The 22,746-nt window shown below is 34.7% G+C and overlaps 1 protein-coding gene across 1 annotated transcript in view; it reads left to right on the forward strand.

Annotated features, from left to right (window-relative positions):
- Positions 1–22,746, forward strand: part of GLRB (glycine receptor, beta) — a 61,896-nt gene that overhangs the window by 13,885 nt on the left and 25,265 nt on the right. The window contains exons 2-3 of the mRNA XM_004685351.2: positions 12,505–12,611; positions 14,256–14,323. Of these exons, the coding sequence (XP_004685408.1) occupies positions 12,505–12,611; positions 14,256–14,323 (175 nt within the window). The remainder of the gene's footprint in view (positions 1–12,504; positions 12,612–14,255; positions 14,324–22,746) is intronic.

Genomic DNA, 22,746 nt, shown 5'->3' on the forward strand with positions numbered 1-22,746 from the left:
ATCTAACTCATGCTGAAGTGGCTTTAGCATCTTAGTGCTGTGCTTTAACTCACTGTGTCACCAGGGAGGGCCCGGAAGTGACACTTTTAGAGTGACTGAAAGTACTGGGGACTGGAAGGGTAGGGGAGTCTTTCAGTTATCTGACTGTGACCAAACATGTATGAAATCTGAGATTTCATTAATGTCAGTGCCAAGTACCAGCTCACAGAGCAGGTTTGGATGGTACATGTGTGACAGCAAGAGGGAGAGAGAGAGAAACAGACTTATCACATGATTGAGTCCTCTAGAATCTAACTCATTGAATAACTGGTTACACTGGTTTCCTAACAGTCATTGGTCGGAACAAGAAAGGCTGATCTTTCCTACCCAGAGGCCACCACATTCATTTTGCAAGGAAATAGTTTCATCTCTTGTTGCAACTGAATCTTTCAGTGGTATTTTTTTGTCCAAGACATGTCTCATAGTTAATTCATGTGTCCCTCAAGATATGTTAATGACAATGTATTTCAAAAGAGAGAGCTTTCTTCTCTACAGATGACAAATAATGTGATACATCAAACACAGCAAAGGGAAGCTGTAAAGAGGAGTTAAAACAGAAACAGGTGTCTAGGGTTTCTAGTAGTGATTGCCTTTGAGGCCTTTCATCTAGTTCCTTTGGTTCCCGACAGTAGTAAGACCCCTGTATCCAAAGTCTCTACATGCTCCTGGGTGTGATTTACCCAAGAGGGCTATGAAGTTTAAATGTCTTGTTTCAATTCCAAATTTCTGCTCTGGACTCTATTTATTATCTTGTTTTTAAGTTCTGCTTTGTGGCATCAAGAAAAACATTCCGTTTTACTAGCTAGTCAGTGTTAGTTTCCAGAGACCAGTAGAATTCAAGTGTTGATCTGGAAAACAAAGCACATAATTGTCTTTCATATTATATATGTAAGACATTTATATACACATATATGTCTACATATATGTGTGTGTATATACATATATATACACATATATGATATGGAATGAAGCTATTCTGTTTTAAGCTATTTGCTTAACTAAAGCCTCACACTGATAACTTTCAAGTGAGTTGGACTCTATTTTTTTTCTATTTGTCTCACTACTTTGTAAAAGTTTCTTCCTGTGCTTAATATAGGAGGTAGGTTACTATGTGTTAGAATATAAGATGAAATATTGGCTATTGTTCTAAATTGTTTACTGAAATTACCCATTTTAATTCTGGAAACAGGCGCCTTTTATGTAGAAATGCTTTCCTTCAGTTATCATCCCTGTTTACTGTGAGCTGACACAACCTGACATATGACTCTAAACGGCTTCTCAAGTCTTTGTTATACATTAATTTTCTTATCGATGTCTTTTGATGAGCTAATATTCTTAACAAATTATGATTTATTAATCTTTTAATACTTTTGCATTTTATTTAAGAGATTTTAGGGAATTAGGAAATAGTCTATCTCCACCTAAGCTTTATTGTTTTAGGTTTCACATTTAGTTCTTGTCATAAATGTTACTCTTTCTGTATGATGTGGGGTAATGTCAAGACTCAGCTTTAAAACAGACAATTAGTGCAGCACATTTATTTAAACAGTTGTTCTGACTAAATGCAGTTGTAACCACTGCTTCTCCTTTCTGTCCGATTGGTCAATTCCAGCTTACTCTGTGCTGCTTACAGGAATCTCTTATTGCTGCAAGATTCCTGTGTATCCTCTAGCTCTGCTCTTTTCCAGTATTTCCTTGGCTAATAAAAGTCCTTTTCATGTCCATATAAATGTCAGAATCATCTTTTCCATTTACAGATAGGTAGAAGCAACAGAAAATCTGGGATTTTCACTGATTTAGCATGAACAATATTGATTCTAATTTGTGTCTAAGCATTAAATAAAAAAGTAAACCAAAAAAAAATGCACATGGGAAAAGAGACAAAGCAAACAATCTAATTGGGAATGAAGATATTTACCTTGGCATTGAAATAACCATCTTTCATAAGTGTGGCTGGACCTGCGGTAATGATAATTTGAAACCACATCAAACACAAACCATGGATCTAAGTAGAATTCTGTAAGAAAGGGAATTGGGGACCAACCTGAAGGCTGATTATTCCATAAGTCGGGGTGATTTCACAAGGGTAGGTGTTTTTTGTATTTTTTGGACCTAGGAAAATGCCTGGCTGGGGTAGGTGCTCACTATTTGTCAAATATTCAGAATATGTTCCTGTTTACAAATGAGAGGTGTGAGGGAGAAGTAGTTTGAACGCTTGAAAATTTATATTTAAGGAACACTTTCCACCCACCCCCAAATCAGAAAATTACAGATGATAGATATAAATGATGTCATTATTCATTTGATAACAGTCCTGGATATTATACAATAATACCTATAAAACAAATTTCAAAACACTCATATTGATGAGTTTTTGGTCACCTTTAAAATTTTGAATTGATTAAAACACAGTGCACTCTATTTCATTTCATTTTTTTTTATCTTCATGGTGCTCACATTTTGGCAGGAACGTAAGAAAATTGTTCTGGACTGTTAGCCTGAAATTTTTAAGGCGTGCATTAAATCTGTCTGGCTCAGTTTTCTGCTACCAGGAACGATCTTGCCTATTCTGTCATCTCTCTCTTCCTTTTCCTCCTTACAAGGAAGGAGCTCTCTTCTCCCATCTATGGCTGCTTCCTTCCTTCCTCTATGACTTACATCTCACTGACTCCTATAGACAAGGATGTGGAGAGGTGAGGAGGGGTGTGGTGTCCATTAAAATTGTGATTACCTTACTCAAGTATTTCCACTCAACTGGATATTTATAACATAGTCAGGTTTTACATTACAGGTAATGTAACGGAAATGACAATATGTCTCTGCAACTCACATCTTTTTCATCAGTCTCCTTTCCCAGAGTTCAGAGATAATATTTTTTTTTTCTTTTTGAGAGGAAAAGGATAAAATATGAATTTGTTTTTTGAGTTTTTGAAACGGAAATATTTAAGAAATATATTCAATGAAGTTGCATCTTGCCGGTGTTTGCTTTTAATTTCTCTATGTGCTGGATTCTTCTTAGAAGAAAGTCAAGACATTAAATTATGTTTCTAAATAACAGCTCTGCAAACAGTTCAGAGAATCAACTATTGGGTTCAGTAAGAGAAAACAAAACAAAAAACTAATTTTGACTGATTTATTTTTCTATATTAAAGAGAACAATGACTTAGCTAAAATGTACTGTATAGATTTTCTCTTAGGTAGTTGTCAGTGAAAATATTATTATTTTACATTTTATTGTAGGAACACCTAACATGAGAACTGAACTACACTCAACAAAATTTTAAGTGTATAATGCAGTATTGTTGATATATTGTCAGTGCTGTACAACAGACTCTTTAGAACTTAGTCATATGGCATAACTAGAACTTTACACTTACTATACAATAACCCACTTCCTCCTTGCTTTAGCCAACCACCATTTATTCTGTAAGCTTGTTTTAGGTACCTCGTGTAAGTGGAATCATGCAGTATGTGTCCTTCTCTCCAGGTATATTTCACTTAATGTAATGCTCTCCATATTTATACATGTTGCATGTGGCTGATTTCCTTTTTTAAGGCTCAGTAGTATTCCACAGTCTCTTTACAACACATATCTTTAGTGAATGTGCACTTAGGTTGTTTCCACATTGTGGCCATTGAGATTAGTGCTGCACTGACCAGGAGATGCAGGTGCGGGGTGGAGCTGCCTTGAGAGCCCAGTCACTGTGTGCTGAGGGGATGGATGGGAGCTCTGGTGATGGAGGGGAGCTGCTTTTTCTGGTGGTTGCCTAGGAGACTAGCATGTGCTAGGCCTCATCATTCTTTGAGACAGGTGAGATGAAAGTCAGTCAGTAGGGAAGTACTTGGAAACACTAGATGGTAGAGCCATGGTCCTATTCTGTTCCTCCTCAGGGTTCCTTTAGCAGTGTCTCAGTGTGCTGTGCAAAGGTGGGGGTTGTAGGGGGAGCATATTTCTGCTTTCCTGCTGCTTTCTTTCATAGCATCTGCATTGGGTATAGAAATCTCTCAGGTAGTATCTGGTCGGCTTCTTCACAAGGTAATTGATCCATATATTGCTATTGAGTCTGTGTGTCCATGCAGGGGAAGAAGGCCCCAGAATTTACTATTCCATCTTGTTTTCCTTCATTTCATTTCTTTCCCTATTCCTCTGTTTAGATTCTGTTTTTTAGCTGAAAACAGACTTCCTCCTTTGCTAAGTCCCTAACCGAATTTTCAGTCTTCATCTTAGCCTCATTTGGTCCTGTTAACCAACCCTTCCATAAAGTATTGCTTTTGCTTGAGTTGTGTTGACACTACACACTTCTGGATTTCCTCCTTCCTCTTGGGCAGTTTATTGTTTGTCTTAATTGCTGACTTATCTTTCACCATCTGCTCATTAAATGTTGGAGCTCCTCATGTTTGAATTCCATGTCCCTTTCTACTGTTAATGCTTTTTTCTAACAAGTGATTCATCTGGTCATTAGAATCATCTGAGGAAATTTTAAAATCCTGATGCTTGGGCCGCATCCCAAACTAATTAAATCTCAAGGAAGGGGTGGCGAGATAAGCATCAGTACTTTTCAAAGCTCCTTATGTGGATCCAGTACACATCAGTGCTCAGAATCACTTGAAAGATTCATTTGAAATCCAGCATTAATTACTTGCATATCAGAATGATCAACATTTGAGCTTGATTCTTGAATCTACAACCAGCACATGACATAACATGTGATACATAGTGAACAATGCTAAAGAATGTTGTGAGATGAATTCAGGAATGACTAAAGAGGAACTGAGCATGCTGGTAGCTGTGGGATTGGTAAAGTTTGATGTTCTTGTGGTATCTTCTTATTTAGTTGATATTGTAGGTAACTCTCTCATGCAGAACCTAAGATATGGTAAACAGGCAGCAAGGGATTGCTTTTAAGAACAGGTCTTGGGAGTGAGGAAGGTGGGTTGGAACTTGGAACAAGGTTGTTGTAGCTGGTGCCACCATTGCTGTCACATGCTGAGTCTGCACGACTTTTCAGGGTTATCACAATTAGCAGAAAGGGACACCTGTGCTTTAGTATCCCCATATCCAAGTCTCAAGAGTGTGGCTTGCCTCCAGGGTGACTCCTTCCTTTAGATGAAGGCTCCTCCAGAAGAGACCCAGCTCAGAACCTTCCCTGCCTGCATTCCCTGTGGTAGCCTCAGTCCTGAAGGTGTAACCGGGGAGGGGGGGGCGGGGAGATGGGGTGCAGCTCCAAGCATCCTCTCTGGTAGAACCCAATTATCAAGAGAATGTGGTCTTTGGCATCACCCCACAGAAACCTCAGATTTCAGGGTGAGTGTACTGAGGCCAGAAGATGGTGCATGACTTGGCCTGTGGGTCTCACATGTGTTTGAGTCTCTCAACTTTAGACAAGTTGCTTCTTCAATTATGCCCACACTTTAGACAACTTTATTATGTGTGATTGTGTAGATTATCTTATTAATATTCCTGGTAGGACAGAAGGGAAAGATTGCTGCTATGAATGGAGAATTGGGAAAAGATAAGTAGTACTGTTCCAGTTGCAAATGGTAGCAGAGTTGTTACTGTGGATTCTTATTCTCTGAGGCAGGATGTGATATTATTTCTGCATGCAATGGCAAGTAATTGCACACTGAACATTTTGTTTGGTTGAGGTTTCAGTTTAATTCATTATGTTATGAGATTTATAATAAATTAGTAAGCCCATTAGAAGTAATGAGATATATAATGTTTTACATTCTTTGAGAAATATACCACATAAATAGAAAGAATTTGTAGTATTCATAGGATGAATCATCTTCCATGTGATACCAAGTGAAAAGTGAACATAGCTTTTGATGATATTTGAAAATTCTTAGTGTTTAAATCCTAGATTTCTTCAAAGAGATGCTACTTTCTGAAAAATATTTTTCTTTAAGTCCTGGGTGATGTAATTGCATTAATTAAAGTTAGACAACATTTGAAACTGTTTCCAAGGCCCCAAGATTTCCTAAAGCTCAGTTGGGGAGATAAATGTTGAGCATTATCCTTAATTATGTTTCTTGACCTGTTATAACATGCAGAATTGACCACACACATTCACGTACATCCATAAACAGTCTTTTCAAATAAATATAAACTAATTAAACTCAACTAATCATATAAAGGTATCATTCACTTGTATTCATAAACCATCTTTTCACAAATTAATCTGTGAAAGCAGAATGGAAAACAAATGCAAAGCTCTCAAGATAGGTAATAATAAGTTATAGTTAGGCAAATACAAAGCGAGAGTACTCTATAATTACTCTCCAATTATCTAGATTAATAAATAATGTGTTACTTAAAAATGGGAGTTATTTGTATTTTATCTCTATCTGTTGGATTAACTATTGAACTAAATATTCTTCTTTATAGGTGAATATGAAACATGGATCTTTTTGTAAGTTGGCATGTGTAGACTTGTAGCTGTGCTTTTCATAAACTCAAGCATGTTATCAAGATGACAGTTCTGTATGATCATTTATATACAGAGATTGCCTCTGGTGAGGTGGATACTTTTAAATAAGAGAATCTTTCTTCTGTATCTTTCAGATTTTTTTCAGCTCTTTCATTTTTCTCCTTTTATATGACTGAAATTTTGAGAGAAATCTGAGGGGTAGGAATAGACATTTCCCATAGAGCCTCAGCCTCCACAATAGCAGAATCTTCCTCACTGTCAACATTCCCCACCGCCTGGTACACTTGATACAACTGATGAGTCTACACTGACACATCTAATTCATCAATAATCCATAATTTGCATTAGGTTTCTTCCTGGTTTTGAATACTCTATAGATTTGGACAAATGAAAAATGACATGTATTCATCATTATCATATCACACAGATTCTTTTCACCACTTGACAATTTCTCTGTGCTCCAACTACTCATCTCTTCCTTCTACTGCCAATCCCTGGTAACCAGTGAACTTACTCTTTCTGTCTCCATGGTCTTGCCTTTCCCAGAAGGCTATATGGTTGGAACTGTAGAGCATAGAGACTTTTCAGATTGGCTTCCTGCACTTGGAAATACGCATTTTAGCTTTTTCCATGTTTCTTCATGGCTTGGCAGTTTATTTGTTAGCAGTGAATGATACTCCATTGTTTCTATGTACCCTTCTTTACCCATTCATCTACCGAAGGGCAATTGTTTGCATCCAGTTTTTGGCAGTTATGAATAAAGCTACACTAAACATTGTTTCTATTGGCTAAAAATCCAGAAGCACAGTTGCTGGATTACATAAGAATGTGTTTCATTTGGTAGGGAATCACCAAACTCTTTTCTCAAGGGGCTGTGCTATTTTAAATTCTCATCAACTATGGATAAATGTTCTTTTTATTCTACACCCTCTTTGGCATTTATGGGGTGAGTTTTCTGGTTGTTGGCCCTTTAAATAGGCATGCAGTGGTATCTCATTTATTTTAATTTGCATTTTCCTAATGATAGATCTATACACTATAGCTGTTCAGATTTTTTACTTTCCACCCATATGACTTCTTTGTCATTGTCCAGTACAGTCTTTGGTCCTTGTTTTTTTCATCAAATATTTTACCTTAGAAGTTGTAGGTTTATAGAAAAGTTGCCCGAAAACTACAAAGTTTCCAATAATCCTCACCTAGTTTCCTCTGTTATTAACATCTAATTAATATGATTCATATTTTTATAACTACAGACTCAATATTGCTACATTATTATTTATTGAAGTTCTACTTTACCAAAGTTTTCCTTTGCTTTTACTTAACCCTCTTTGTCCATTACAAGAATATAGTCAGCAAGTTACAGACCCCATAGTCCTCCTGTCTCTTTGGGCCTCTCTTCACTGTGATACTTTCTCAAATTTTGGCTTTTCATGATTATAACATTGCTGAGGGGTACAAGTCAGATATTTTTAAAAATGACCACCATTGGGATTTGTCAGAGATTTTATGATTAGAATAAGGTTGAATATTTTGGGGACAAAGACCACAGGTGTTGAAATGCTTTTTTTCATCATATTATATTAAAGGCATATAGCATTTATCACTATAGAGGTTAATGTTAATGACCTGGGCGAGGTACTCATTGACCATTTTCCAACTATGAATGTTACTTTTGTTTTTGGTTGTTGTTAGATTTATTTATTTATCCATACAGAACTGGGGTACAAGCCAGAGGTGCAGGGCCAGTGAGAAGATTCACCAGACACAGAGTGGGGAGCAGAACAAGCAGTTCCAGTGGAATACACAGATGAGGGGAGCAGCAGGCGAGACAGGAGAGGTCTGTGCCGTGTGGGTTGCCTCCCTTGCTGGGGATCAAACTCGTGCTGCAGTAGCTGTGGTAGCTTCATAGTGCTGTGCTTTACCCCTTTGCGTCACTAGGGAGGGCTGTGAAAATTACTCTTTTTTTATCCTTCCCCTACTGTGCTACTTATAATGAATTCACTGTGCCTACTCACAGTAGGAGTGGGGAGTTATACTATATCAATTTAACAGAGACTCTAGACCAATTACTTGCAATCTTGTGTGGAAGATTTGTCTATTCTCTATGATGTATATATTTGTTCAATCATCTATTCATATACAGGTGTATGAACCTATGGGTTTTTATTTTACACTTTAGATTACAGTGCTTTGGATTTTAACCCAATTTTACTCTATTGTTTGTTAAAATTATTCTGGAATATAGCACTGGAACCTCTTCCAGGTGTTACCTGTATCCTTTTGACACATTCCCACTTCTTTTTATAAACTTACTTTCTGTCACTATAAGACACCTACCTTTCATTTTCCCCTTCTCATCTCCCTTTAGATGAGGATAACATCATTTGATTCATGAAGGAGGGTTCTTACCCTAAGGTCCGCAGCTCCAGGAATTCTCTGCCTTTTTTTTTTTTTTTAGGAAAGAACATAGTCTTTGTGAGATTCTCAGTGGTATCTGAAACCTAAAAAAAAAAAAAGTGTTAAAAATTACTGTACTATAGTAAAGGAGAGAAATAATACAAACCTATACATTTTCCACACCTTCTCTGCCTTCCCTTGCTGTGGTGTACTTGCTCAATTCACGTTCAACAAGCTCTGTAGCTCACATGCTCATATTGCTTGTGATGCACATGCAACATTATATCTGATCTGAGAAGCTCTCTGACCATTACTGCTGCACTTATAACTTCAGAGAAAAACAACACCATTTTCTTTGGGATCTCTTTCATTTTGAAATGGAGTGAGCAATATGGTCACTAAAGGGTTATGTTAAATAAGAGCTTTCAACAGTTAATGGAAAACTGAGCCTCCCCTTTGGAAAGAAAGTTCTGGATTTTTCCTTTAGTATTGGAAAACATTACATCATTGAGCTCTACAGCATGATACATTCTTTGCATGACTGACTTCTTAGTAATGGTTTTGGCTCAAGTTTAGACCTGTGAACAATAGAGAACTGGTTGTAAACAAAGTTTTTGATATAAAGCAAAGTTTTTCTCCAGTCATTTGATCTCTTTGTATGCGGTAATTTTTCTGAAATGAATATCATATTTCCATGAAATAAATCCTGTTTTATAATATATTAGAATTATTGATTTGTTGAAATACAATAAAATGGCATCTTCAGATGGATATAGTATTAGACAGATTTAGAATATGAAGACTTAATAAAACAGACATTAAATGTATGACCTAATTGAAACCATTTCTTTCTTATTACTCCATATTTGGTATACATAATACTACTCAAATTCCAAATTATAAGGTCACATACAGTAAGTACAGACATTGGAAAATACGCTATATGTAAATCCCTTTGGTGCTCTGAAATTTCATGCATTTATGTAGAAAATAGGTTTGATTGACACTAAGGAAGAAGAGGATTTTTGCCTAGACTTAGTACCTGGGTCCATGGAATAAGCTGACAATAGGCATTTAATAGTAGACAAATTGTATAAATGTATTAATTTTACATGCATGTGGTGGGGTCAAGGCATAAATAGAAAACAGTATTCAAAAGGGTGCTATTTAAGAGCTTATGTACACTCATACAACTTTAATAGGGGGAGGAGAATAGCAGAGACACTAAAGGAACAGTAAGTGATTTTAAGGAAAGATGAAGAGGCCCTTAGAAGAAAAAGTGGGAGGTGATTGTGACAAGTTTATCGGGGTATGAGGTTCACTTGTGAGAGTCCGTCTTCTCTGGTCAAGGAAACTCCCAGGGAGGGGATTTATAACAATAGAATTATGTTTTCCAGATTTTTCTTCTAAGCAGTTTAGAGGAGTTAAGAGAAAGCCTCTCCCTGCTGTTTTTCAATGTCTTTAATTCCACATAATCCTTATGCCAAGAAGTCATTTTGTGGTATGTTACATTCAGCCACTTTTCACAGCTGGAAGAGGAAAAGAATCAGGCTGGCATGTTCTGGACTACAAAATTAAGTGCTAATTGTCTTTCGTTGTCTGGTCATTTTATTGCTTAGAAGGAATGTACTTGTAAAGGATTTTAAATCAAGAGTCACAATATTAGCACTTAATTGATCCAATACAAGTGTATTTTCCTCCTGTGCATGAGAAAATGTGCATTTAGGTTTGAACACTACTTTGCATCCTAATATTCAATTTTCCCTCATAACCTTATTCTCTTTAGAGTCTTCCGTCTTTTGATAAGGGATGACAATTGATTCTACAGAAGTTACAATTTCACCTGAAATGCATTGAAAAATCTCATTACCAGTCTGAAAGTCTCTGCAACTGATGTTAGAGCCACTAAGGCCATAAGAAGCAATTTTAAAAATCTATATACGGCACTCCCTGGTGGCGAAGCAGGTTAAAGTACAGCACTAAGAAACTGAAGCCACTTCCGCATGAGTTCGATCCCTGCCTGCCCTGGAGGAGACCACATGGCGCGGCAGACTTCTCCTGACCTGCCCGCTGCTCCCCTGAGCAGTGTACTTCGTCAGTCTGCCTGCTCTGCTCCCCACTCTGTCTCTGGTGAAGCCTCTCACTGCCCCTGCGCCTCTGGCCTGTACCCCAGTTCTGTATGCACAAATAAATAAATCTTTGAAAAAAAATCTATATAGTATCCTAATACCTTTATGAAATTTAATTAATTGATTTTCTCTCATTTTTTAAATATCTGACATCATTTTGGAAGTATTATTTGTATCAATTCATAGTATTTTTAGATTTTTCATGAGCTCTTTATATCTGTCAAATCCAAAGGTAGTGGTTGTCTCTTCTCAGAAGATTGTATTATTAACTTAGAATTTTTTAACAGAATTTTCTGACAGGTAAGAGCTGGGATTTCAATACAAAGCCAAACCCATTAATCTAAGAATGCTTCATATAAATTAATATCATTTCTGAAATTGGCACTTTTACCACAGTGTTGGAAGCTCCAAGTATAGAGTTTCCTTGTGATTGGCATGGACTTTTTTAACCTTGGACATATGATTACATGGGTAGTATAACAAACTAAACCAAACACACAATAAACAACAAAATAGTTTTCATTTGTAAGGAGAAAGCAATGAGCACATATTGTAGAAAAATAAACAATGATGTGAAAAATATAGGAGTAAAAAAAAAATTTCATTTGTTTCCAAGAAAGTGAATGATTTTAAGTGATCTTAAGCAACTACTAACTTGGTCAAGATTCAATAAAAATAGCAATAACAAATATAGGTAGATAAGTTATAAATAGGTATATAGATACACACACATTCAGAACAATTTAATGTTAAAAATATTCAAAACAAAATATAATTCTAGTAGGCTCCAGTTTTGAATCAAGTATATATAAATATACTTTTATATGTATCTGCTGAATTGACTAATATAGGCTATGTATTTATATGGTATGCATATGTTTATATGAAAGAGATAGTTGTAACTCTGAAAATTAAACTCCTTGTTTAATTGATATAGTAATAGAGAAAATTCTCTTATCATTTCCCCAGGATAACATTACTCTCAATAAGGAGAACATTCATTGTGAATTCTTGGACAATCTTATTTAATAAATATACTTGTAGCGGTTTTAGGAACTTAATCTATCATCCTTAGTTATGTCACCCTACAGTATCCACAGACCTTCTGTGCTTAGGCAGAAGGTTAATATTCTATATTACTCAAAAACTATTTTAGCTGATTTTCTTTTGCTGTTACATCATCTTCACTCTCTCTGTTTGTCTAGATTATGATGGACAAGCAAAATGCCTCCTTAATTTTATTTACATGAAAGTAACAAGAATATTTGGGACACTGTTTTATGCACTGGTAAAATTAAGTGCTAATTTTTTAATTCTTATTTTTTAATGACAAATCTCATGGACTTCCAACATTGCCTACTACTTTTTATTCCCTTCTAGTTGCTAAAGTGATGTTGTTAAGCACTTGCCTAAGAAAACCAGTTTCTCTACTCAAAGTGACCTAGTTCTTTGCTTGTTATTTTTAAATACTTATCAAAGTTTTGTCTGGTTTTATTTTTCCTCTTTAGCCAGCAGTCAGCAGAGGACCTTGCTCGAGTACCTGCCAACTCAACCAGCAATATATTGAATAGGCTATTGGTCAGTTATGACCCCAGAATAAGACCAAATTTCAAAGGTTTGTTTTTCTCCAAGAAATACTATATTTTTTGCAGTTTAAAACTTAATTTTATCTGTAGACATTCAAATCAGTTAAGTATTCAAATAGATATGTACGTATCTTATAAAGTACTTAGAATCAGAGCAATTTCATACCAAAATTATTCAAAGCAAAAATAGTAATTTTAGTGGAATTATATGGTCCCTGGTTAAAAAAAAAAACACAAAAAAAGATACATTAATGAACTAATAGACAAATCTCTGAAACTGTAGCTTTCTTAATCATAGTGATTTAAAATTTAGGTTCTAGATGCAGACCTGGTTTACATATTGCAAAGTATAATTTGTCGGAGAATGTCCACACACTTATTTAAGGAAAGTGAACGGTTATGATGGATGTTTATAGATTTTGTTTTATTTTTTGTTAGATTTTACATTGGTAACAAACTACCCTCTATGGTTTTGTTAAAAAAAAAAAAAAGGTGCCTATCTGGTTTTATTTTTTTTTTTTTAAGTTAACTTTGTGAATAGAAGTGTGATTTCTACATCATAAATTATCTTTAATCCAACAAAATAACAGCATACTTGCGATCAAAGAACAATACTTGCAATAAAAGCCATGAGATTATATAGTGCATGTGCATTTTTTTTTTTTCTTTTACTTTATGCTGTACTCTTGATATATTAGGAAATGTCATGGGGGACAAAAAAGTCTTTGCAAAACTGTTATCTTTGTTGCTATTTATAAAGAGGTATTAATGTAGATCAGATTAATATTATAAGGCTAGATTTTTTTTTTCGTCTTTACAGACAAAAAACAAATCTGCAGCTGCTTCTAGTCACTGAAGTTATACAACTATGTTGTAAAAACAGGGGGGTTTATTCATTACCAGAACCTATTCAGTTACTTTCAACAGCAGCCCTGGTCTGGGTCGTCACGTTTCTACCATATATTGATTCACCACCTGTTTTTCATCAGTCAGTGGTTTTGTGGCTAAAAGGCTAAATTCACATGTTCCCTTTGTTAGCCCACTAGCAGCCCACAAAAAGAAGAAAATAAAGAGAAAGAAAGAAAAAAAATTGGAACATTATACCTTAGTCTCACTCAATGAACCTCCAAATTACCCCAACAGGTCAGGCAAAAATATTTATAATGGCTCTATTATAGGTCTGATGAACTTAGCATTTTCATGAATCAAAAATCAAGATGTGGTCATTGTAAGCAAAATATATTGAATACTGCTTTACAAATTAAAATAAGAATTTGAAATGATTATAAAAATGTAAAAAATTAAAAAAAATGTAAAAAATTAACACTTTTTAAGACTTTTAAAGAAAAAATTATATTTTATTAAAAGTAACAATCAAATTTAACATTTTAGACATGTGTTTTCTTATATTTTCTACAATTTAAGAAAGACATATTTTGGAGTAAATAACATTAATAACTCATTTAACTAATTTTATTTGGATTATAACCCCATTTAGAAGTTGTATATTTTAAGTGATATTTAGTTAATATCATTTATGAATGTGTTAGACTGAATTTTACAGCCTTTGTAGACTGGAAAAATATAATATTCAAATGCATAAATCATAAAAATATGAAGCATCTGACCATGTTTTTCACAACTAACAAATGTATTTAATTTTTTATTCATAGGTATTCCTGTCGATGTAGTAGTCAACATTTTTATCAACAGTTTTGGCTCCATTCAAGAGACAACAATGGTAAGATTACAATTAACTTAATATATTTAATTATCAAAATGTTAACTAGAGGTTAGTAAAATTAATAATATTACAATTGAAAAGTAAGGAGTAACTTTGAGGAAAAAAATGCATGTTTTTTCTAGTATAAAGTATACAAATCCCAAGGTTTTTCTAAATCGATGATTTCAGTATCTATGCAATTTTGCAAATCAAATTAAATTCTAACAATACATTAAAACTTATAAACTTGGAAGAATTAATAAAATCACTCTGAACAACTAATGGGTTATCACATAGAAGAAAGACTAAAGCAATTTATACTCTAGAACACTTTTTTTTTTTTCTCTCTAATATGGTTCTGTGTATGGAATTCGGAAACATGAAAGTATTCACAATTTTTTTCCCTATTTTTTTCACACAAATCTATTTTTTTCCCCATTGAGCTGACTTTGTGATCTTAGGAGTAAAGATCTGTAAAAAAGCAAAGAGGAACACTGATTTTCAGAAATTCAACAGGGGAGTCTCTTGAAAATATTATGTAAATAGGAGAAAGGCTAATGAAGAGAAGGAGGCAGTGATAGGCAAGCTCCTGTCTTGAAAAGTACATATACACAATGGAATATTACTCAGCAATCAAAAAAGACAAACTCATGCCTTTTGCAGCAACACAGATGGAGCTGGAAGGGATCATCCTCAGTGAAATAAGGCAGAAAGAAAAAAAATATCAGATGGTTTCACTCATAACAGGAGCATAAAGGACCAGTGTGGGGGGGAGGAGGAGGGGAGAAGCAAATATAATAAAGTAGAAATGAAAACAACAACTTTAAGTGGGAGACATGTTATGGGGTGGAAAGGGGAGTGGGATCATAACTCTTGTGGGAAGAGAGCATGGGACTATGGTGATGGCTCATGGGTGAATTGGTAGTGAGAAGCACCCTGGGATTACAACTGAGATGAAAAAATGCACAAAATTAAGAATGATGTAAAAACTAAAGAAAAGAAAAAAAAAACAGAAAAGAGAGGTGTGGGGTGTGGTTGCTCCCCAACCCCACACTCCATATCGGGACAAAGACATATCGGGACAAAGACATCTGCAGTTTCATTGGGAGATTTCCTGAGTGATGGCCTTGTCTATTAGTTTCTCAAAAGATAGTCAATAAATTCTACTTGCTTTTTGATGTTTTAGATTATTCGGGTATTCATTAGAATATTTGTGCCCTTAAAAAAAAAACACGCTAAAATGATACTTCATCTTGGAGAAAGAAGTTCCCAGACTTCTGTATTCTTTTGAGATGCTTTTGTTATGCATAGAATACAATATAATTTGTAGCAAATATCTCAGGCTAGAAAAAGAACGATTTACATATTTATTTATTCCTGTAGCAAGATAAAAGCAGTTGTATAATGTGCTAAATTTATGACACCTATTTTTGATCAGTTGTGATGAAAATATTATCTACTTATTGTTTATAGAAGCATGTATTTAGCTCTGAATAAATGAGTCTTTTAGGCAGCATGTAGATGTATATGTTTAGAGAACTATTAAAAAGAGGATTTTAAATTAAGTCCAAAAATCACTCTGTGACCCTGGCTTACTTAATGACACAGACTAACAGACTAGATCCTTGGGGGCCACGGCTCTGAAATAAGAGACAGCCCGCCGTGTGTCACTCAGCAGACATGGGCAGGACACATTAACTGAAAATGTACTTCATCTAACCAAGCACTCATTTTCATTTGCCAAAGTAAGAAAAACATTAAAGGGATTTATTTGGTCCCTGTTCTCTTCTCTGGACCATTTTATTTTTCACGATTCCATTGCACTAACCCTAAACCTACACTGTCAGGACGGTACAGGCTACTGGAAACATCTCTTTAGGGGTAGCTAAGTAAGGATATTTTTTCTTATTTGCATAAAGCTGCAGTGTGTCATAGCTGGGTAGGTATCTCTAGTGCATCTCTTATTTAATGAGTATTGGGTGTCTCCCAAATCCAGATGCCTAAACTTCTCTAGGTCCCATCCGTATTGATTGTATCCACCTGAAAAATACCTGGTGGAAAGAAGTGTTAGAAAAGGGAGAGTTCTTGTAGAGTATGCGAGGATTACAGTAAAATATTTCATATATTCTAACAGATCCCCTATGGTTCTCCTGCACAGATTCATCATGATAGTTAGTCCAAAATACTTCTGGGATCAGATTCAACCAGTTCTCATTCTGGGTTCTTTGCCCTACTATTTATTTCTGATCTTAATCTCTGTTTGGAGTTTTTTTATGAGTAGGCTGACGCACTTTATTCCCTCTTTTCAATCCAGGTCTCTCATGTCTGTCATTTGTTTATTTTTTAAATCTTGTAACTTCTTTACTGAAATTTAGCTATTTCTGTGTGATTCATTTTGTTGTCTGATATACTACAATTTTCTGAATTATTTCATGAATAATGCATTCTACTTTGTCATTTTCTATGAAATGTGGAATATGCACTCAATAGTGAACATAAAATTTTTCACATTAGCTAATATTGATTGATTAAGAGACTATATAAATCCTGCTATTTATCAAACACAAAGTGAGTTAACGTCAAGCAGTAATTTAAAAAATTTTAGGGAACTCATCCAGGGAAACTACATTATTTATATTTGCTATTTATTCTGTTAAACTAACCTGGATAAAACCAACTGTCTTTCATTCTGTGTTGTGCAAACATAGCCAAATATTCAGAATCAGTATGAAACGCATCAAATAGACTTAAATATTCTGCTTAATCCTAATTACTGTTTTTTGCTTTCAGCAATGCTTCTTTCATAATCCCAATAAAACAGTTTTATAGATGTGTCAATTGAGTTTGTCATATTTTATAGATTTGCTTAGCTTCTTCAAAAACAAATGCTCTAATACCTCATTGCTTAATAGTTAGGAAAGGCACACGCTATTAAGATTTATAGATAACATTAAGAACTCTTCTAAAGAAAAACATTGATCTAGACAAAACTTGTTCTTCACTATCTGTGACAAACACTGTTTGGAAATGATAGTGATAACTCAAGAGGGAAATTAGAAGAACGTACATGTGTGGATGGGATCTATATTACTAGCAGCTGTTTCTTTTTTTACTTCTTCCAATCACCTGGTATAGGCCTATTTTATTTTTTCAATTGTGTTGCAGTATAATTGAGAAAATTGTAATATATTTAAAGTGTGTATGATGACTTGATGTACATAGACAATTCCCCCAATAAAGTTAACTGCCACGTCTACCACCACCTTGCTTCTTTATCTTCATTCCTATTTGTTTTTGAGAACATGTAAGTACTACTCTCCTCAAAAGTTTCAGCTCTACAATTACTGTTAGTAGCAGTCATCATTTTTTACTCTAAATCCACCAATTTATCTTGTAACTGAAAACTTGCATTCTATACCAACCTTTTATATTTACCCTACTTCCTAAGTCCCTGACAGACTTTTTCAACTGTTTCTATGAGTTCAATAGTTCTTTAAGGATCCACCTAGAAATGATACCATGAAGTATTTGTCTTTTTCGGTCTGGTTTATTTTATGCATTAAAATGTACTTCAGTTTCATCCAGGTTGTTGGCGATGACAAAACTGTCTTTTTAAAAATATTTATTTATTTCTGCATACAGAACTGGAGTACAGGCCAGAGGTGCAGGGGCAGTGAGAGGATTCACCAGAGACAGAGTGGGGAGCAGAACAGGCAGATCAACGAAATACACTGCCGAAGGGAGCCGAGGGGAGTAAAGGGGAGACAGGAGAGGTCTGCATGACATGTGGGCCACCTCTCTGGCCGGGAATCGAACTCTTGCCAAAGCTGAAGCTGCAGTAACTTCATAGTGTTGTGCTGCGCCAGCAGAAATGGTCTTTTTTTTTTTTTTTCTTTAAAAGGCTTAATAAAATTCTGTTAATTTCCCAGTCCCTCTATCCATTGACACACAGTTTGGTTCTCTCTATTCTGTGGCTACTGTAAATAATTCTTTGGTGAACATGGGTGTACAGCTATCCCTTAGAGAAAATGGTTTTGTGTCCTTTATAGAAATACCCAGAAGTAAGACTGCTGAATCATATGGTCATTCTTTTTCAATTTCTTCAGTAAACTTCACACCACTTTTCATAGCTGCACCTATTATAGTTCCAACAATAGTTGGCAAGGCTTCACTTTTTTCCACATCCTTGTCAACATTGGTTATCTCTGGTCTTTTTGATAATAGTCAGAGAAGATGTTTCTTAAAAATAAAATGAAAAGTGGGAAGCAGGAAAATCAAAAAAATATTAGATTTGTCTAAATGCTGGGATTTTGAAGAAACATCGCAGGGTGCTTTGGCACTGCACAGACTTAAGCACAGACATATTTTATATTTGAGGTGTGACCTAAAGGAGTAAACAATTACAAAAATACAGTAATGATGTATCTACTGGCATAAGAGCTTTTGCTGATGGTGACTGGTTACCATGCTTATATACTTTAGTATATTTCACAGTAGAATCTCACCCTGAAGAAATGAGGGTGTTTGTGTTTATTAGTAGCTCCTTTGTATAGTTGTGTTTTTTTGTTCACTGATAACCTCTTAGAAATTTTCTCTGACAAAAACCTGCTGAAGTTAAGTCCTTAAATTTGAGAAGCTTCAATACTGTCTTGCACTTTACTCCCCAACCAAACCTTTCTTCCTCCATGGGCAGTTACTTATTCCAGAAAGCACAAGTCAGAACACAGAGCTTGGGGGAGGATGTACTATAAATAGCTGGCAGGCAGGTGGCAGACAGATGTAGGGCAACTTCTGCAGAGAGAGGGCAACCCAGCCTGAGAGTATAAAGTTGATTATCAAACAAAGGAGCAATCGGGGTGATAGGTTTTAGCATTGCTGTTGTTGGGGAGTTTTAACCAACTCTATTTGAAAAACATTCTTTCCTGCTTATTCATGTCTGATTTTTAATTTAGATGCTAAATATTTCTGACTAAACTAAAAGTAAGCTCACATTTATTTGCAAACCATAATTATGTGGTGGAGGAAAAATTACAGCCATATAAATATTCCTTAAGCCCTTCCACACCTCCCCAGTTATATGTTCCTTCAGCTTGTTTTATGGTCTCATTTTATAGCTTTCTAGTTCCTATTTCTGAGATCTCTGTGTTCGTTTGCATTCTGCTACCTTACATTTTTTTGAGGTATCATTTTAATACTTTAAGTGATATTTACTGACATTAATTGTAGCATCCCCAAAATTGTCAAGTAAATGGAATCATCCTAATTTGAAGTCACTAGAGCAGTCATTTCTAATTTTCTCAGTTTATATGTGGCTGCAAACCTGCAAACTAGTAAGAAGAGTGGTTTGTTAGAGTCCAGAGAGCATCTGCTATACAGTTATGCTTATAATGCTTGTTGATTTTCCCATTCAGTCCTTATTTTCAACGTAGAGCAGTGGGATGTTCTTAATTGAAAATGTGAACTATTACATTCATGATGGAAACATGTGATAACATGGTTGATTGTAATAATCTAAGCACAGGTCCTTTGCCTCATCAGGAATATCTAAGAGTTCCTCCAGAGAAATGAAAGCCTGTTTATACAGTCCATTTTCTTTCCTTGGTTTAGGCAGGTTTTGCAATTATATTTAGTTATTATAGCACTAAAATTCATGATCGTGCCAGACGTTCTTTGCCTTTCTGCCTCTTGATTTCTTGTTTAGTAATAAATAGTCTTCAACTCTTTTGAGCAACTAAGTTGTTCTTGTCAAAAAAAAAAAAAAATCACATTTAGGGCTAGCTCAAAGAGCTATGTCCTAGTTCTTAGCAATTTCTCACCTTTGTTGTTTTGAAAACAATTTTGTATATTTCCCTTCATAGATTTAAACACTTCCCTTAAATCTTTTTTTTTTTTTTTTACTTTCCTAACTTTATTATTTGCTGCTTTTGCTATATACCTCAACATGATTTTGTTTATGGTAGAACAAGGAACCCTATACATGCTTCAATATTTTAAATTTTACATCTTAGATTAAAAAAAAACCCTTAAAATGGTTTTATATTCATTTCCCCCTCATATTATTCATTTTTAGGTTTTGTGCCCTGTGGTACAATAAATTATGATCCAAAGTTATCCATACCCTAATCTCTGAATCCTATGAGTACTTTGTTTCATGAAGTAAAAGATACTATACGTGTGATTGAATTAAGGATCTAGAGATGGGGATGGTATTTCTGAGCCCTGGGTCATCACAACTGTCCTCTGAAAGGGAGGGAGGAAGATAGAGTCTACAGCCCTACAGTGAGGAAGAAGACACCAGCCCAGGCGAGCTGGTGGTTTCTAAGCTTGAAGAAGCCACAGAAAGGATTCTGTCCTCAGAGCCCCCAGGATAAGCCAGCCTGCAGACTATGGTCTTCAGCCCAGTGAAAGTAATTTTAACATTGTCAACTCCAAAGCTGTCAGTTAATAACTGGTGGTCTGTAAGCCACTAAGTTTTTGGTAATTTTGAGACAACAGCAATAGGAAATGATATGTGTGCTCATATTTTACTGAAAGGTTATCTGATTACATACAGCTTTTGCCCACATGCCCCTGATTTTCTGATTCTATGTGTACCCTTTTATGGATTTTGAGATGCTAGAATAATCAGTTTTTCATTTGGTGATAGCTAAAAACTCTCACTAAATTTCATTATAATGAGAGCATTATTTGAAAGAGAAGCTGTTTTGAGTATGTACTATTTATGTCTCTTTGTTAAAGTCACCTTTTTGTACCTACCTTAAAATGAATCATTTATCATGATTCTTTCTCTTTACCTTTTCTTTCTAGATATTTTATTCGGAAGCATTGGTGATTAAGCACCACAGAGTATTGGATTAAGCAATTAAAGATGAGAAATGTCCAGGCTTTATTTTCTACTTCCCATAACTTGTTATTTTTTTCAAGTGATTTAGGAAAAATTTAAGTAAATGGCATGAATAATTCTGGGCAAATGCCTTCACCCTGTCAAATGTCCCAGAAATCATTTCTTCACTGCTCTATTTAATAGAAGTATGTTGGGCACTTCCTATATGTCCAGTCCAGCAGACTGTTAATCTTCGGAATTTTATACTCTAGTGTAGCTCCATTACACCTCCTAGCAGGCACCCTAATAAAAATGGAATATTGGCATAGGCTTAGAAAAGCTTTAATAAGGTGTTATTAAACAATATTTAACTAAAACCTTTATATAAAAAAGACTTACTGAGAAAAATAGCTAAAATACAAACTAAGAATTTTTATTGGCAGGTTATTAACTAGCAGTTCTTACCTGAAACTTCTAACTTTACTAATGCTGATTTGAAATGCTTTTTTAAAAAGACTTATAATAGCTTGGTTAACAGAACTTTAATTACACTGTTGCCGATGTTACTAGAGCTGATCTCCATTATTACCTTCCCTGCTATTCTTTTTCATCAAGTGAGTTTAATTTTGCCAATTGGGAATGAGGTAAAAATGACAAGTCACTGGAAGAACTATCCTAACAATAATGCCACATATAAATAAACAGCTTTTAATATTAAATATCACAAATGAAAGTTAACCAGGTTTCATGTATTATTGTGAAATGTTTTATTGCCTTGAAGAAATAGTTTAATTTGGATGTTCATTGGTACTGAAAATTTTGGCGAACATTCCTTTTCCAGATAATGACTAATAGTGTGCTATTTGGAATGAACAATGAATAGTATTTGTCACCACGTTCTTTAAAAACAATAAAGTAATTTCCCACTGATAAAAGAAGCCTGTTTCTGATGAGAATTTGTTCATTGCAAAATAAACGATCGAGCTATAATTATTGTGATTGAATAATTGAAAATGAAAATAAAAAGATTTCAAAGATAGTTATCTTAATATAGAGTGTTTGACATGCCAATGACTAGTGATTACTTAGAAATGCTCATAAAACATTAAACAAAGCATACTTACTAATGAGCTTTTATTTGGTAATGACTGTTGAACTCAAACTATTAATTTAAATTGTAAAGTTTTAAAACATTCTTAAAAGATATAGAAGCTTGCTGTGACTTGACTTGAGTCATAGTAAGTAGCTACATAACTAATATAGAAACTTATTTGAAACACTTTCATAATGAAATAATAAGGCATAAAGATCAAAAATAATAGGTCAAAGTAAGCAATGCCCAACTTTTTGGTGATGCTCATTGTAATACACACTGCTCTACTAAAAAAATGTCATTAAAAAGGAAGATTACAGTAGAAACTTAAAGCTTATGTGGTATATTGAACTTACATTAATGCAGCTGTATACTCACTAACATTAATCATTAAGGACATTATGTGAAGGAAAAGCTGTTTTTAGTAGTTAAAATAACATTAATCATTAAGGACATTATGTGAAGGAAAAGCTGTGTTTAGTAGTTAAAATAAGCTCTCTTTGTCTCTTTGTTAAAATCTTTTTT

Source organism: Condylura cristata, unplaced genomic scaffold (assembly GCF_000260355.1).
Source record: "Condylura cristata isolate star-nosed mole 26May11 unplaced genomic scaffold, ConCri1.0 scaffold00018, whole genome shotgun sequence".
NCBI classification, from domain to species: domain Eukaryota; kingdom Metazoa; phylum Chordata; class Mammalia; order Eulipotyphla; family Talpidae; genus Condylura; species Condylura cristata.